The 17,914-nt window shown below is 41.8% G+C and overlaps 1 protein-coding gene across 1 annotated transcript; it reads left to right on the forward strand.

Annotated features, from left to right (window-relative positions):
• Positions 1-2,684: 2,684 nt before the first annotated feature.
• On the forward strand, positions 2,685-9,583 carry slc48a1a (solute carrier family 48 member 1a). Its single transcript, XM_061839643.1, has 3 exons — positions 2,685-3,173; positions 7,775-7,942; positions 8,008-9,583. Exons 1-3 carry the CDS (start codon positions 3,044-3,046, stop codon positions 8,142-8,144), a joined length of 435 nt encoding a protein of 144 aa, XP_061695627.1. The 5' UTR covers positions 2,685-3,043; the 3' UTR covers positions 8,145-9,583.
• The last annotated feature ends 8,331 nt before the right edge of the window (positions 9,584-17,914 follow it).

Below are 17,914 nucleotides of genomic sequence, written 5' to 3' on the forward strand. Positions count from 1 at the left end.
ATCATTTCCCAGACAATCAAGCCAGTGTGATTTGCGAGCAGGGCTGCTGCAGACGACCTTCCTCTGATTGGTCCCGAAGAGTTCGCCTCGAGGGCACAAATAACTTTCTTTCACATGGTGGCAACGTGTAGGCTTGTTATGCAACTTGATTTTAAAGCGAAGATGAAAATACAAGCATTACACAGAAGAGGAACTTTAATGGGTAAAGTTTTTGTAGAAAACATTTGTACAAAAATAAATACCTCTACAATTGTACACCCATGTACAATTTGGAATTTGAACTACATGTCTAGAGAAAAATGCAAAAAAGTTGCAAAAATGTGCTTTTCCTTTTTTGTGGCATACACAGAAAGACGACTTCAAATAGTTGGGGTCAACAATACTTAGCAATGGAGAGTGTGGTAAGGAAGTGAGGAAACGGGTCCAAGCGGGATGGAACAGTTGGTGGAAGGTGTCTGGTGTTCTATGTGACAGAAGAGTCTCCGCTAGGATGAAGGGCAAAGTTTATAAAACAGTGGTGAGGTCGGCCATGATGTACGGATTAGAGACGGTGGCTCTGAAGAAACAACCGGAAGCAGAACTGGAGGTAGAAGAAATGAAAATGCTGAAGTGCTCGCTTGGAGTGAACAGGTTGGATAGATTAGAAATGAGCTCATTAGAGGGACAGCCAAAGTTGGATGTTTTGGAGACCGAGGTTAGAGAGAGCAGACTTAGATGGTTTGGACATGTTCAGAGGCGAGTGAGTATATTGGTTGAAGGGTGCTGAGGATGGAGCTGCCAGGCAAAAGATCGAGACGAAGACCAAAGAAAAGGTGGATGGACGTTGTGAGGGAGGACATGAGGACAGTGAGTGCTAGAGAGGAAAGATGCGTGAGATAGGCTTAGTTGGAAAAAGATGACACGCTGTGGCGACCCCCAATGAGCCGAAAGAAAAAGAAGAAGACAGAAAGAATGAGTAGTTTCAAAGGGGGATTAACACTGGCTGGTGACCAATAGAGGCTGCAAGGGTGCTGTCACCTCGCTCACCACTCACTACATTCTCTTGAATAAGAAGGCGTCAGAATATTAAATAAAAATCAAACATTTCTTCATTCAATTCGAAAACAAAAATGATTTGAAAATTGTGAATTGAAATATATCAATTGGGGGTGAGCAAGGTAGATGTTACATAGTTAATGCTCTACAGTTCAATCCAAATGATGCTAGCATGTTGGAGCGGAATGGGCAAGCAGTGAACTGGTGGTTGATAGATTAACACGTGTTGACGACAAAGCCAGAGTCAAGCTCTTCAAAGTTCACGGTGTCTGCCGGGATGATGGACTGTGGGGGGGCTCTTCGGGAGTATGTTGTACCGAACCCCCTGATACGAGCTGTTCGGTCCCTCTATGACCGCTGTCAGAGTTTGGTCCACATTGCCGACACTAAGTCGGACTCGTTTCCGGTGAGAGTTGGACTCCGCCAAGGCTGCCTTTTGTCACCGATTTTGTTTATAACTTTTATGGACACAATTTCTGGGGACAGGGTGTCCGGTTTTGTGGCCTCAGCATCGCATCTCTGCTCTTTGTGGATGATGTGGTTCTGTTGGCTTCATCCAGCCGTGATCTCCAGCTCTCACTGAAGCGATTCGCAGCTGAGTGTGAAGCGGCTGGGATGTGAATCAGCACCTCCAAATCCGAGACTCTGGTCCTTAGTCGGAAAAGGGTGCCATGCCCTCTCTGGGTCGGGGATAAGATCCTTCCCGAATGGAGTGCATTTGCAGTGTTGCGGACTTTGCATCAGTCCGTTGTGGTAAAGAGGGAGCTCTCAATTTATCAGTCGATCTACGTTCCTACCTTCACCAATGGGCACGAGTTGTGGGTCCTTGACCGAAAGAACAAGATCCCGGATACAAGCGGCCGAAATTAGTTTCCTCTGCAGGGTGTCCGGGCTCTCCCTTAGAGATATGGTGAGAAGCTCGGTCATCTGGGAGGGGCTCAGTTACGATCCGCTACTCCTCCCCATTGAGAGGAGCCAGATGAGGTGGCTGGGTTATCTGATTCGGATGCCTCCCGGACGCCTCCCTGGTGAGGTGTTCCGAACATGCCCCACCGCAAAGAGACCCCGAGGACGACCCAGGACACGCTGTAGAGACTATGTCTCTCGGCTAGTTTGGGAACGCCTTGGGATCCCTCCAGAAGAGCTGGAAGAATTGGCTGGGGAAAGGGAAGTCTGGGTATTCTTGCTGAAAAGTGGTAGATGATAATAGATGGATGGATGATCTTATTATTTATTGATCTTATTATAGGGAATTATTTGATGCTGTTACAAACAAACAAACAAACAAACAAAAAAGGTAGGGTGGAGTTGCAATTAGCTAATTTAGCTTTTTTAGATTATTCAACCCACATAATCGAAATAAAAAGCTAAAAGCATGAGCAAATGATCTCTCGTCACCCCCCCCAATTGCTCGCATGATTGAAGTTAATAAAAGAGTAAAATATTTTCTGTAGTTCTGTAGTTATTTGTTGCTACGCCCAAAAAGTTATCATTGTAGAAATTGTCAAATGAAAAAAATGGAACATGCGGTCTTATGTGTTTGTTATGACATTGATGTGAATTTGCAACATTTTAAAGTACTGTAGTCTGTTACCTTTACTGGTTGAAGGACTGCTGGGAGCATTTCGCTCTTGGTGTAAGTGTTTCATCTTTGTGCTGACAACCGGGTGGGCAAAAAAAAACAACAACATAGAAACAGTTATCTAGCTGTGTCGTTGCTGTATTTCTACAGTTGCACAAAATAACAAGACGTTATATGGGCTACATTTTCTTTTTTTTTTTTAATCGTTATCTTATCTGACGATAACAAACCTCGGCTTTGTCCAGTTGTTCTCCGCTGGCCGTGTTAATGTTAATCATCGATTCCTGACGTTAGCATCAATGCTATCGACTTACATAATGTGTTGATAAGCTTGCGACGTCGCTGACTTAGCAGAGTTCCCTTTTGAAAATTACACACTGCATTCTTTGAAAACGCACGGGTCCGAGGTGTTCGTTCGACTTCGACATGGCGATCAGAAGGATATATATTAGCATTGGCTATGCTAGCGTTGGTGCCTTGGTTGGACTTTCGGCTTTTTTGGTGTGGAACATCGTTTATCCTCAGCCATGGACGGCGGCCATGGGAGGACTCTCAGGTACGTAAACGTGTATTTCCTTGACATACGTAATTGTAGTAGGCTGATGTTTTAATTTTGGATTGGTCTGTTTATGCCAAACAATTAATCAGTGCCAAAACTAAAACCCTACTTCCTAAAATGTGTGACTTCACGGAAGTACATGGTAGTGAGAATAACAAAGAATTACCTCTGAGCACGTCTTTGAGAAAAAGTACAGCATTTTAAAGCCACCATATGTTCATTTTCCCCCAATCTTATTTGCCACAGCATGACATGTGAACTTTGGTTATACTGTACTTTACGACCAGTAATTACAGGGTTTATGAATATCTGTAACAATTGAAAACAGTGCCATCTATCTAACAAATTCTCCTACTAAATGTCTGGAAGTTCTTTTTAAAGTTTATGTGAAAACTAATGTCAAGTTTCAAAATAGTCCCATTATTTGTGTTTCGGGAGCATCCATATGTATTGTGTTTCAAAAATTACCAACGTGATAAGCTTTCCCTAAAATGACAGTGTCAAAATGCTGGGTCTGGTCTGGAAGGGCACCTTGAACCTAAGTATGACGTGAGAATTTTTAAATCAGTTGCTGGGGTCCGTAGAAATTTACATTAAAAAAAAGTTGTATTTTTGTGTTATCGGCGATAGAAAATCTGGTGAAGAAAGGAAAATAATTGTCAACATGTCTTCAAGATACAATACTATGAGTCCCACTGACTTCGAGGCAGGACATGCCCATTCCTACATGATTGGCTGCTGCATCTAAGTAAGACAGTCTTACTCAATGACGTGGAATAAAAACTAGACTGCGCACTCTGCATCCAACATTGGTTCCCCCATGGTCAACAGGCTCTGACTTCCGGTCAGGGCTAAAAGCATGGTAAACAATACAGATTGTTATGGAAAACGATGCGATAAATCTATATACTTGGGATGTTTTGGATCACTAGAGACATGAATACTGTAAAACATTTGCAGCATGGCCAGGAAGGTTTAAAAGATACATTGACACATACATATGTAATAGGAGGTACAGACCTTCATTATATTGTAATGATATATTTTCCACATTCATAATTATAATAATTAACTACAAAGGTTAAACTGAAACACACTTACCTGTGAAAAGTTACTTCTTTGCGACCCTCTGTACGGTTTTGACAGCTAACGGCGCAACAAGATTTAACCATCTTGACACCAAAAAAGCTAAACCTAACATATTCCAATATTACGTTTCACAATGTACAATGGTAAGGATATCAAAGGATGTTAACTTTCACGAGAAATAGTACCCAAAGCAATGTTTTGCCCTGACCGGAAGTTGAAGCTGAATTGACCCCTCCGTACTGGGGACTTAACCACGCCTCCTGAAGTTATGTCACCCCACGTGTGCTAACCTCAGACAAACAATTATCAAAAATGCCGGTGCAGGAAGAAAAGGCTAGAGCAAAATTGTGCTATTTACCAGCTGATTTCTCACTCGCATTCTTAGTGAATAGTGAAATATCATTGAAAAGCAGACAGCAGGGCTTCAAGTATTTCAGCGAGGGGTATTTCAATGGTATTTACATGCATATCGACGGAGAAACCATTGATATTAGCGCGAGATCTTTCTGGAGTCAGAGGAAGACCGAGAAGCCACATAATATAATATATTATAACCCAAAGACGAATTCGTCATTGACAGTTTCCTATTTTCGTGTTACCTATCACACTTGTGTGCAGAATCTGTATGTGTATCTGTATAGCTGTTTGTGAACCGCCGTATGAAGGAAAAGAAGAGGGCGAGGCTTGATTTACGAGTTGTTTCTCTCCTTTTCTTTGTGTAACGTCACGCGCTCCCCTCAATAATTATTCTTGAATTAGTGCCGAACCTACGAAAGTCCCGACCGAGTACGACAATCACTACTTTATAGTGTCCTCAAACATCCTTTGTTCAGTCTTGGTGTCTCGGTGCACATCGAAGGCTTTTAGGACTGCTAGTCCGGTTTAGCTTAGCTCACCGCCAACAAAGCGACACGTTTGTGCAGTCAGATCATCGCAAAATATCGCTCAACACAGATCAAGTGTGTCAATCATTCACATGTAGCTATGTTATGCAAGCGAAGAACTGCTAATTCATTTATATGACACATGTATTGAAAATCAGATATAGGGCTTACCTTCGTGCAAACATATCTGTTCCGGTTGATGGATTCAGTTGATCATGCCGTCTCCCACAAAGTTTAATCCATCGAAGACATTTTTCGTACTCGGTCTTCGGTTTTGGAAAGGGTTCGAATTGAACTCCACCAACTAGCCTTTCAGGATACCTGTCATCACTATTACAAAGTCCGTGATTACACCTCTTAACCATATCTATTGTTAAAGAACCCAAATACGCGATAAAACGCTAACAAAAGCTATACTGGACCATGCAACGTTGTCCGAGGGAACGGCGGGTGCAAAAAAAGAGGCGTGGTTTATGCAGATCTCTGGCCTCTGATTTCGTCAGCGACGCGGATGACGCAATTTCTACGGAGGGGTCAATTACCACCTGAAAGGGGTCTGTGCGCAGTCCAGTTTTTATCCTACGTGATTGGTCCTAGTGCATCTTGACAGGAACGGCAGTACAGTACAGAGTTCCCCCGTTATTCGTGAGGGTTACGTTACTTACACCCCCACGAATAATGGAATAATTCACACTGCTTACACTGTCCGCCTAAATGTACTTGCTTACATGTAAGTACGTAAGCTGCAACGTGATAGCGCTCACGAAGCAGTGAGGAACAATTGCATTTCACAATTATAAGCAGAAGAAGTTGACATTGGTCTAGTCCAGACACTAACAGTGTAGGCAAGTCATTACTGACACTTTTATACACACTCACTGTGTCACATCAAAACTAAAATCATCACACCAAAGCCAGTAGCACAACGAGCAAATAATAAAATAAATAAAAGAATGACTGATGAAATAATTGACACAAAACATGCACTTTAAATTATGGAGGCCCCGTAGCTCAATTATATTTACATTTGGTTTGCGGCACTGGGGATGTGCTGAGTGAGAATTTTAGTTTCAATGCGACACCGTGAGTGTGTACTCCTTCCCAACCAAAGGATGCAAAAAATCTCATTTTAGAAGGTTATGCTTTGGTCAGAGGTGTGTTAAGAATGAATTTGTCCCGTTAATAGGGTCTCAAACGGGGTTGGGGCCGACAATATTAAATGTTGAACATATTCAATATTTCTAGCCAAACATCATGGATCTGGGAAAAGCTGTCAATGCCAGAGTCATGATAATGTGAATCGTGACTTAGAGTGAAATGTAGCCAATCAAGAAGCGACCTGAATGAGGAACAAGGAAACGGTTGCAAATAAAACAAACCTGCCCTACCTGATATTGTGTTGGGTATAATTGTATTTTCCTTGGCAAGAATATATTGATGACACCACTATTCTACAACACTCCTGCCTCTGGGAAATACTGAGGTAAAGTACCTGGAAGCATGTTAAATCAGCCCTTCAAAATAATGGCATAACATGGCATGAAAATAACATGGTTTACACACCTGAAACAGAGTCTGGTGGACCTCAGAAATGGATCCCTAGCTCTTGGAGCTGTGGGATTCCCAAGAGTCAATTTTTTTTTATCCTCTTGTGTAGAACAGCGACAAAATCTTATTTAGATTATTAATGAGAAAAATTTAGTGTAAAAGCTAGGGCTGCACAATATTTTGTTTGAGCATCATCATTGCGATGTACAGCAGGTTTGGAAAGTATTCAGACACCCTTAAATATTTCTCTTTGTTATATTGAAGCCATATGTTAAAATAATTTAAATTCATTTTTTTCATCATTAACGTACACACAACACCCTATAAGCACAGAACAAAAACGGAACTGTTAAAATTTTTGCAGATTGATTAAAAAAAAAAAGAAAAAATGAAATATCACATACCCATAAGTATCCAGATACTTTGCTGTGACACAAAGAGTTGAAGCCAGAAGTTTACATGTTTACGAAAGCACATTTTATTTTTTTTGTCTCACTGTCTGAAGTCAAATCAGACTAAATCGTTCCTGTTTCAGGCCAGTCGGCCTCACCAAATGTATTCAATTTTTTTGAAATGCCATAATAATGAGGGAAACAGTTTCTTAGAGAATTTTAAAATTTTCTTTGAGGCCAAAAGATTACATAGATTTCCTTAGTACCCAGTAGGACGTCCTTTGAACAGGATGACTTGGGTTAAATTTTTTGTTTCACCATTCCACAAGCTTCTGACAGTACTCAGCTGGAATCCTGGCCCATTCCTCCAGACAGAACTGGTGTAACTGAGTCGGGTTTTTCGGTTCCCTTGCTCTCTCACACTCCTTTTCAGATCTGCCCGCAAAATTTCGATGGGATTCCGATCAGGGCTTTGTTATGGCCACTCCAAGACCTTGACTTTATCATCTTCAAGCCACTTTTGAACCACTTTGACAGTACTGTATGCTTAGTATGTAATTGCAGCACTTTGGTGCTTTTTGTTTTACTCTCGTGGTGAATAAATGGAAAAATAATGCAATTTTAAACGTGATGTAGCAGCCTATTTCCCAATATTTTTACTGACTGTATGTCGTGTGTTTGACAGGCGTCCTGGCGTTGTGGGCTTTGGTGACCCACATCATGTACCTTCAGGACTACTGGCGCACGTGGCTCAAAGGCCTCAAGCTCTTCATGGGTGTTGGCGTGGTCTTTTGCATCCTTGCTGTGACTGCCTTCATCACCTTCTTCACGCTGGCCATCACACAGAAGCAATGTAAGCGCCTCTCCCGCTATGTTAATGGCAAGACGTCAGGGAATAATATTCTGTTTGTGTCGCAGCTGTGACAGATCCGAGGAGTCTTTATCTGTCATGCGTGTGGAGCTTCATGACCTTCAAGTGGTCCTCCCTCTTGGTTCTGTACTCGTACCGATATCGGCAGGAGTTTGCAGACATCAGCATCCTCAGCGATTTTTAGCTGAATGGGACAGACTTTGAGGCCCAGGCCTTGAAGACGTTTTCGTCGGAACCAAGGGGACTCCTGCAGGTGGCCGCCAGGTGTCATTGTATTTATATTCTAAAGTGTTACTCTAGTATTCTTCTCGGGTGTTACGTCTCAACCTCAAAGCTCCACTTTTTAAATTACCATCTTAGCTGGCTTTTAATCAGATAAATACATTGTGCCCTTCGATGGTGTGCGGTGGTGTTTTCACAAAACCATTGTTGGGGTTGCTTTGCCTGCTTGTCTATGCAACAACAGTATTTGAACACTGACAATATGTCACTATTGCGTTGTCACAGCCAAAATGAAAATGCTGCCCCACAATCATTTTTTGTTTTAAGAAATGCTACTTCTGTACATATACGTGACTGCTAATGTGTACATCAGAGTCATATGACTGACTCTGGATTTACACTGCATGGTTTAAAGTGACACAATTGCCTGTTTTTGTTTCAAATGCCAACATTATATTAGGACATGATGTGACATGGGAGTGCGAATATAATCAAAGCTTGGAACCAGATTGGTCCTCTTCCAAATGTGTATAAAAATGTAATACCCTGAAAATGTGAGTCGCCGATTTCCACTTAGAATACCCACGGTAAACTAAAGCGAAGGCATAGACCATTAAATACGTTGTAAACACGCAACATCGGAGATGTGTTAATCATTAAATAAGGAAAACAATTACCAACGGCGGCCTGGGCCAGGCCACCTATGCTTAATATTCAATTTATGTATTATTATTTTGTGTTTACTGCTGGCTGTTCAGGTTTGTGGGTCAATAATACACGTGCAATTTCTGGTGTGTGTGTAAACATAGCCATATTGTCACTTGGAAATACAGTCAAAAAAGCAGTGATGTATTAAATAAGAATTGGAGATTACCAATATAAATTCAGCACCCCTGCAGACATCATAGTTTAGACTAGGTTTGCAAAATGACACTTAAACACAAAGCCCATTTGTTGTCTTCCCTATTCCATTTAAATGTGACCCTGATTGTCTTTCATACACTTATTTTCTTTGACAATTGTTGAAATGCGCCAAGATTTCCTGCACCTTTTTGCCCCCCCCCCCCACTTGTTTCATTTGACCAGAGCAGCACTGTGCAAGTTCTTGTTAATCCCCACCAGGGGGAGACCCACCCTCACCTTTCTCGATGTAAATTCTGATGAATGCTGAATGCACTTTAACCCATTGACGCCATTGTTTGCAAACGCAACTTCCATTATATTTGTTTTTGTCTGCTATTCATGTGAATCTAAAGATGAGAGCTGGAAGATGTATTTTAAAGTATCTTTGTGTTTTTGTGAATTAGTATAAGCCCCCCCCCCCCCCCCCGGGGCTATACGTGCATGTAAAGATGCATTATTTAATTCCATGTATGGTCTCACACTAATAATAAAGTGATTTAGCGCTTCATCATGGTTGAGGTTTTGTTCACTGTCGCGGTTTGTTATTTAAGTGTCACTAGTGTTTTCAGATCATTTTCAGATCAAATCCTACATGAAGTACACTTTCTGTGCACGTCTACAACATTTTCACAGATATTTTTGCTTTAAGATTACATCATTACATATTTAGTTTAGTGCATTGTAGCGATGTTGAGGATAATATACTAATCCGCAACTGTAAAGTGTAAAGTTATAGTAGTGGTTTACTTCAACACTGCACAAGCATGTAGTGATTCACTTAAAGGATAGGTTTCCAATTACGCCATCTTGTGTGTCATAGATGTCAGACAACACAGGTGATAGAAAAAGACCTCATGCTTCTTCACCTATCGTTAATTTATCCACTTGGTCGAAGGAAATCCTGGGACGGTGGTGATATCATTGGAAACCTATCCATTGGCTTGATATCTTTGTTTCACTGAATGTAGTTTTATATATTTTTTGAATCTATAATTTAATTATATATAAATGCTAATTTGTGCATTTTTTCTAACGGCCGCAAGGGGACACTCGAGCGGAAAAGGTAAGAGTAAGAACGAATATACGTGCCGAGGAAGTGACTTTTACCGGCCCGGCCCTGTTTCCGCTGCTGGAGCGTGTTACTGCCATGTCTCAGTGATTTTTACCAGTATGTTTGTTTTTAACCGGTCCTGTTAGAGCGCCGTTGCAAGCGTGAGCACAGGGCTCACCAACGCGGTGCCCGTGGGCAAATGGAAGCTCACGATGAACATACAGTATAAGGCGCCCACGAGGTTTGTTCTAAAAATACCATAGGCCACAAATTGTTACTATTTGTGCTTTAAATTCTGAATCTGACTTGCTTCCGTGAATTAAAATTTTAAAATACCTGTAATGTCATTTACTACAATAAAACAAAAATATTTTATGTACATGTAATGAACTGAGACTGAAATTTGCCGCAAACAGGTCACGTAGCCCTCCATACGATCGGTGCTCACGAAGTAGCCCCCAGCCTCAAAAAGATTGCTGAGCCCTGCATTTTAGCATTAGCGTGGTGGCGGTAGTGTGAAAATCTCTGTGTACCGTCTTTCTTTGTAAATATTGAAATTGTGTTTCAATGTGGGCACTTGCAGCTTTTACACAGGAGCATCATATGTATTTACCAAATGATATTTCCTTTACAAATGTACTGGGTGAGGTTTATAACCCGGTGCGCTCTGTAGGCCGGGGATTACGGTAAATATGTTAGTTACCTCTAAATATTTATATAGTAAAATAACATTTTTTACAGTTCATGACATACTACCTTACAATATCTTTAAATGTGATATACTCTGATATTTATTCCATTCCAATATACCGTTAAGCCTGAACTTATTCTTTCGCTGCGTGGCTATCTTCATATCGGAAATACCAGCAGAAGACCGCAAGAGGTTGAGGAAACGTCATTTTTCATTATTCACATCAATGACATTATTGACAATTTTTACTGACACAACTTTGTCACAGTATAAAATTAAAATAGTAATTATACAGTATGTTTTTAAATCTTTTCCATTTTGCTTTGCCAGACTTGAATTGTTGAATGGTTGTCTTGCAAGACAAAAAAAAATTGAACAATTTTTGCATGCACACTGACACCAGATATGCTCTTGTTAAATTGTGTTGCATTTGAACAACAAATGTTGCACTAATTGTCAGCCGACTTTTAGTGTTTGCCAATGTCTTCACATTCAAGGCCGTTCATTGACATATAAGCTTCCTGCCTCATTGTCAAACCACATGATGCTGCAAACTGTCATTCGGCACACAGTGTTCATACCATCGAATGCATTTATTTTATTTAATTTGTCAACTGTTAACCCTAGTGAGAATCTGCGCTTTAATAAGAGCTTTTCTAGTTCTGTGTCATTTGGAAAGCGCATAGGCGGCTTGTAGCCTGGCAGCGGGCTTGCGGGGGCCGCCGGAGTGATTTATGAAACTATTAACAAATCATTTTAAAGTATTCTGGCAACATCTGCTGCTATGCGGCGCTTACCCCCGGCAGCAAATTGGCTTCATAAGTGATTACAAGGCTTCTGCGACCATCATCTTGAATTTGTGTCTCCGCGAGAGTCGCTCATCACTCCAATGGACGCGAGAGCCGCCATTTAATTCCATCATCTGCTACTTTTTCTCTGAGCACTCATTCAGAGATGCACATCATATTTAAGGGGATGTTATTATCGAAAATGTGAATTGTTTGCGTGATACGGAAGAAAAATTGGACGAGTTAGCATTAGATACTTTATTGGGCTTCAAACACACTGACAATCGAGGGGCAACATAAATACTGACAATTGGTCCAAATTGAGGATTTTCCCTCCCTTGCAATCATAATCATTAAAGGTCTCTGAAAAATTACCCCGAGTGGTTATCCTGTGCCATGGGGTGTGTTAAGAGTGACACTCCCCCCTGGCTGTGCTTGGAAAATGTTTGGGCTGTCAATCGGAAATGTTAAAATATCTATGATTGCAAATCTTCCAATGCAGAGGTAGGGTTAGGTTAGAGCTTGGTCCAGCCGTGGTTACTAGAATTGGATCATATTGGAAAGATAAGACTATTATTAGGAAGCGACCCGAAGAGGAGAAATTGGAGCAAATGGTTGCGCCGAATCTTGCTTGTACCGCAATAAAAATGACAAAAAGAGTTTGCAACTGCCATGTAGTTACAGTTAAGCTAATATTTAACCTGGCTTCTATTGTTTTCTCTTGTAAACTCGGATTTTCCGTTTGTCTGAAACCCCTTTGTCAAATGAAAATCTTTGAGTGTTTCTTATGTAACATTTTAATGTGGGTTTGCCTAAAACTGGAAGACAAAATCTTGAAAATACGAACCAATAAAATCATAAAACAGTTTACTGTGGACTGAATCTCCAAACGGCCTCTCTCTCTCTCTCTCTCTGTGTATATATATATATATATATATATATATATATATATACATATATTCAGAATGAAAGGTAATAGAAAGCACAGACAAAATCACTAAGATTATATATATATATATATATATATATATATATATATATATATATATATATATACAGAGAGAGAGAGAGAGAGAGAGAGCATTAACCTCACAGTTCTGAGGACCGGGGTTCAACTCCCAGCCCCGGCCTGTGTGGAGTATGCATGTTCTCCCCGACTTTGTGTGGGTTTTCTCCGGGTGCTCCGGTTTCCTCCCACAACCCTAAACACATGCATTAATTGCAGATTCTAAAATTGCCTGTAGGTGATTGTGAGTGTGACTGTTGTTTGTCTCCATCTGTCCTGTGATTGGCTGGCAACCAGTTCAGGTATAATAAATAATTGAAGATTTGGTCAAAAAAAAAAAAAGTTTAGCCATTTGAATACGATTTCACTGCTGTGCATCCATCCATCCATTTCTTCCATCCATTTTCCAAGCCGCTTATCCTCAGCCACAGCCTATCCTGGCTAACTACGGGCAAAAGGCAGCGTACACCCTGAACTGGTCGCCAGTCAGTCACAGGGTACATATAAAGACACCTAGGAAGTGAACCCAAGCTGTACCACTACACCATCAAGTGACTCACTGCAGTGTATTAAAATTAATATACAGTACGTTAAAAAAGGTTTGATTTTTTTTTTATTTTTTACATTTTACACAACTCCCCAAGGCGGTAACGTGGGTCAGCTGGTAAAGAGTTGGCCTCACAGTTCTGAGGACCCGACCTGGTGAAACCTGCGTGGAGTTTGCTATTTCTGCTCGTGCCTGCGTGGGTTTCCTCTGGGTTGTCCGGTTTCCTCTCACATCCCAAAAATATGCAACATTAATTGGACACTCTAAATTGCCCTTAGGTGTGATTGTGAGTGCAATTATTGCCTGTCTCTATGTGCCCTGCGATTGGCTGGGAACGGCCTCCTGCCCGTTGACAGCTGGAATAGGCGCCCGCGACCCTTGTTAGGATAAGCGGCAAAGAAAATGGATGGATGGACGACTCCTCAATGAATATTTGAATTGAAATATAGAAATACGTGAAGTTTTTTCACATTCTGGTTCATGATTGACATGCACCTATACATTGCTCATGTGCTGTGCTGTGTGAGTCATCTTGAGTACATCATGCACAAAAAACTAGAAAAAACAAGAGATGAGTTACTGATAATGTTATCAAAAAGATGCACATTCCCAAAAACCAGCAACTGTTGTCAATTTTGTGTAACGCTCCACTCCACATGAATTTCGCATTGAATACAGATGCTGCTTTGTCGTATGACGTCATCACCAAATTCATCTCGCAAATAATTCAACCTTTGCAGAAGTCTCTCTCTACCGCAATGTTCAAATCTCTCCTATAAACCCGCACGGTGATCCAAATGTCTCTTTGCTTTGCATTTTCCACCGCTTGCACATTCATCGATGCGATGGTTTAATTAACACGGTTGCCTTTAGTTTTTTCAGCCTTGAGATTTATGTGTCGAAGTCGCTGACAAGCCTGGTGGTTTGTTGCTATTAGTGAGACTAATGGTGTGGTATCAGAGGCTATCTCCCCGTTGAGCCACGGCGGCGTGTCGTTTGAGTGCGGCTTGCGTGATGATGGGCCCGGGAAGTATCTCTCACCGTTTTGTTGTCAAGATTCAAATACAGAGTGCCATCAGGAAAATAAATGAAATCATTTTCTCATCTTGACAGGATGAGGAAGTCATTTAAGAGAAAATTGTATTTGATGATCACAAAAAGATATATGTTTGGTGAAAGGAACGCGAGTCGAAATTATTCCTTGTGGGTGTGTGATCAGTCAATAAACCGTGCCTCTCATCCTCATGTCGGATGCGATGCACACCGCCTCCGTAGTGACCCAGCACAAAATAGCAGTACTGAAAAAAAGATGGCAGTAACGGCGTCGTTAAAAATGTCATTCCCAGAGCTGATAAAAGCATAAATAATCAATGTGCAGCCTGTTTCTAGTGTGACTGTGGGCTTTCATTATCCCATCGACTCATGGAGCGGCTGCCTCTTTATTGGATAGAAACTGCAGTGTGATGGCAAGATGACATGAAAACGCTAGTGAAGAATGCCAAATTTGGAACTTTTCTTGCTTTAAGTAGGTAAAAGACACCAAAGTTCCAAGACAATTCCATAAAAATCTGTTATGGCATTTTTAAAATAAAAGTCTCCTGACATGTACATGACAGCTATTCACCGTGATTTTGAAAAATAATCAAGAAAAATCCCTTATTTATCCCAGAATCAGTTCATTTTCTGGGGGACACCAGACCACTCAAGGACTCCAAAGAAATTATCCATTCATTCTTTGTACCGTTTTTTTCAAAGTAAAAGTCTTTTTAAATCTGTGACAGACAATTAACCCAATTTCAAAAAATGAATAACTAAAAAAATCCCGTAGTTATTCCCGAACCAGTCCAGTTCTGGGGGACATAAGCCCGACCACCCAAGGACTCAAACCATCGCACTTGCATAAAAATATGATGTGGCATTTAAGAAAAAAAAAAGGCCCCTGAAATCTACATATTTGACACAACTTTCATGCACCTAATTCCAGTTTTCTTTCTCCCAGTAGTGCACTGGTTGCAATGTAATGGAGAGAACATTTTATTTCATAATTTTTCACTGATGCCCAGCAATTGGCTGGCAACCTGTTCAGGGTGTACCCCACCTCCTGCCCGTTGACAGCTGGGATAGGCTCTCGCACTCCCCGCGACACTCGTGAGGATAAGCGGCAAAGAAAATGGATGGATGGAATTTTGCATTGAAAGCATTGCTGTCTACAGTATGCGTTGCTTGTCATGCTTTTATTTTGAAGTTGGCCCGCACAGTTCGTCAGCCTGTTCCTGTAATGCCTAGTACAAAAAAAAACATTGGGGCACCTCACTTTACTTCATTTATGTCACTGCAGGCTGGCCTCACTGCAGTTCCGGGTGCTCTCTTCGAGACAGGGTGAGAAGACCGGTCTTGCGGGATGGCCTTAAAGGAGCCGGATAAGGGATCTGGTTAAGATGCCTTTTGGACCTCTTCCAGGTGAGGGGTTCCATGCACAACCCACCTAGAGGAGGCCCCTGGGAAAACCCAGCGCACATTGGAAAAACTACGTTCCCAGACTGGCCTGGAACATCTTTGGATTGAACCTGAATAGGAGGAAGAAAATGGATGGAGGACCACAACTCAACACTCCTCCTCCTCCTCTTCTTTTCCTTTCGGCTTGTCCCATTAGGGGTCGCCACAGCGCGTCATCTTTTTCCATCTAAGCCTATCTCGTGCATCTTCTTCTCTAACACCCACTGTCCTCATGTCCTCCCTCACAACATCCATCAAGCTTTTCTTTGGTCTTCCTCTTGCTCTTTTGCCTGGCAGCTCCATCCTCAGCACCCTTCTACCAATATACTCACTCTCTCACCTCTGAACATGTCCAAACCATCAAAGTCTGCTCTCTCTAAAACTGTCTCCAAAACATCCAACTTTGGCTGTCCCTCTAATGAGCTCATTTCTAATCCTATCCAACCTGATCAGATTGGATCACTGCACAACGAAAAGTACAGTACAGGAAAATAAATGGATGGATGGAAGAAACCCAAATTGCTTCAGAGTTTGGGTTCTTGAATTTATTTGGATGTCTCTATTGTTATGACAGACACGCCTACCAAGTTTCTAGGTTGATGAAGGTGGTTTTGGGGCTGATTTTACACATACATTTGGCAGCACAGTGGAGCAACTGGTTAGCGTTGACCTCAGAGTTAGTTCTGAGGACCGGGGTTCAAATCCTCGCCCAGTTTGCATGTTCTACCCATGCCTGCATGGGTTTTCTCCAGGCACTCCGGTATCCTCCCACATCCTAAAAACGTGCATTCATTGGAAACTCTAAATTGCCCGTAGGTGTGATTGTGAGTGCGACTGTTGTCCGCCTCCATTGAGTGACTGGCAACCAGTTCGCGGTATACCCTCCCTCCAGCACTCCCGCAACCCTTGTGAGGATAAATGGCCCCGAAAATCGATGGATACCTACATTTCTACTAGCGCTCATCAAATTTGGTTTTTATTTGTTGCACGAGATGGGCTTAGATGAAAAAGGATCACACGTTGTGGCGACCCCTAATGGGACAAGCCGAAAGGGAAAGAGGACTACCAGCATTATTCATATTGATAATGTTTAATATTACAAACACAGCAGTTTAATCCATTCAGTAGGTCACAATATTGATTTTGTCCTCTGAAACATCCCATTATTGTCGTGATCAACCATAACCACAGGAGGTCACTGTGGTTTTATTGTAACATCTTAACAGTTCTTAAAAAAACAACATTGATTTCCCCTCAAAGAAATCATGAAAGACAAAAGTTAAAGCTGCACCTGAGGCTATTTGAAAAGAAAGAGTCATTCTCAAAGTGTTGTGATCTATTTTCCTGTGATCCATATGTCGCGCGCAAAGGAAGTGTGATTGCTGAGCAGAGACTGTGGCGCCTCAGTGGCGCAGGATGCAGATGAAATGAAAGCCTTCGGTGCTTCGAAACACCCCTCGAGGATTCGCCGAGGAGCGCTCAACCTCTGCGCCTCCACCTTTCTATAGTTTAATCAAGATACCTGACTCCTTGGGTGACGAGGGGTAGATGTGGCCTCCGCAGTCCACTCTAATAAGTTGCAGCTGCTGCACCAACTGTTAAATACCCCCCACCCCCATAAAAAAAAACAACACAAATCGAAAAAGTGCTTCACATGAAATAGACGGGGGCTTAGAGGCACGCACGCCGTCTGCCAGTGCAAATGTCAATTCGCTGTCAGGTTCTCTCTCTGATCATGCATGACATCGGCAACTGCTTCATCTTTGCATGACAATGGTTCTGCCTCTTGCGGCGCTCGGCCTCCCTTAATGAGCCATGCGAATGGACGGCGTGGCAGCCACTTGTGTGCGAAAATGCCCACTGTTGTGTTTCTGAAGTCAGATATTTTCATTTTCATTATCATTCAAGAGCAGCTTCCTGCTGGGACCTCAGCAGTGGCATGCAGTGGGGGCCTTCAGAGGCTTGCTGGCTTAAATATTATCAAAAGCACTGCATTGCATGCTCAGCATTTACACCTTACGTCAAATTGTAGGACATTATTTGCAACACTTTTTTGTTTGAATTTCGGGTCTTTGTTGTGCCGCTGTCAGTCATTTGGGGGTCATTAAATAAAATCAGATTTCATCATTGAATCTTTCCACTACCTTCTGAAACCCGAGCTCAGATGGATGGCAAATAGAAATAGAAAAGGCTGGTTCTCTTTTGAGCACTTTGAAGAGTTCTAACGCAATCAATACAATCACCCAGTAG

This window comes from Syngnathoides biaculeatus, chromosome 2 (genome assembly GCF_019802595.1).
Source record: "Syngnathoides biaculeatus isolate LvHL_M chromosome 2, ASM1980259v1, whole genome shotgun sequence".
Classification (NCBI taxonomy): domain Eukaryota; kingdom Metazoa; phylum Chordata; class Actinopteri; order Syngnathiformes; family Syngnathidae; genus Syngnathoides; species Syngnathoides biaculeatus.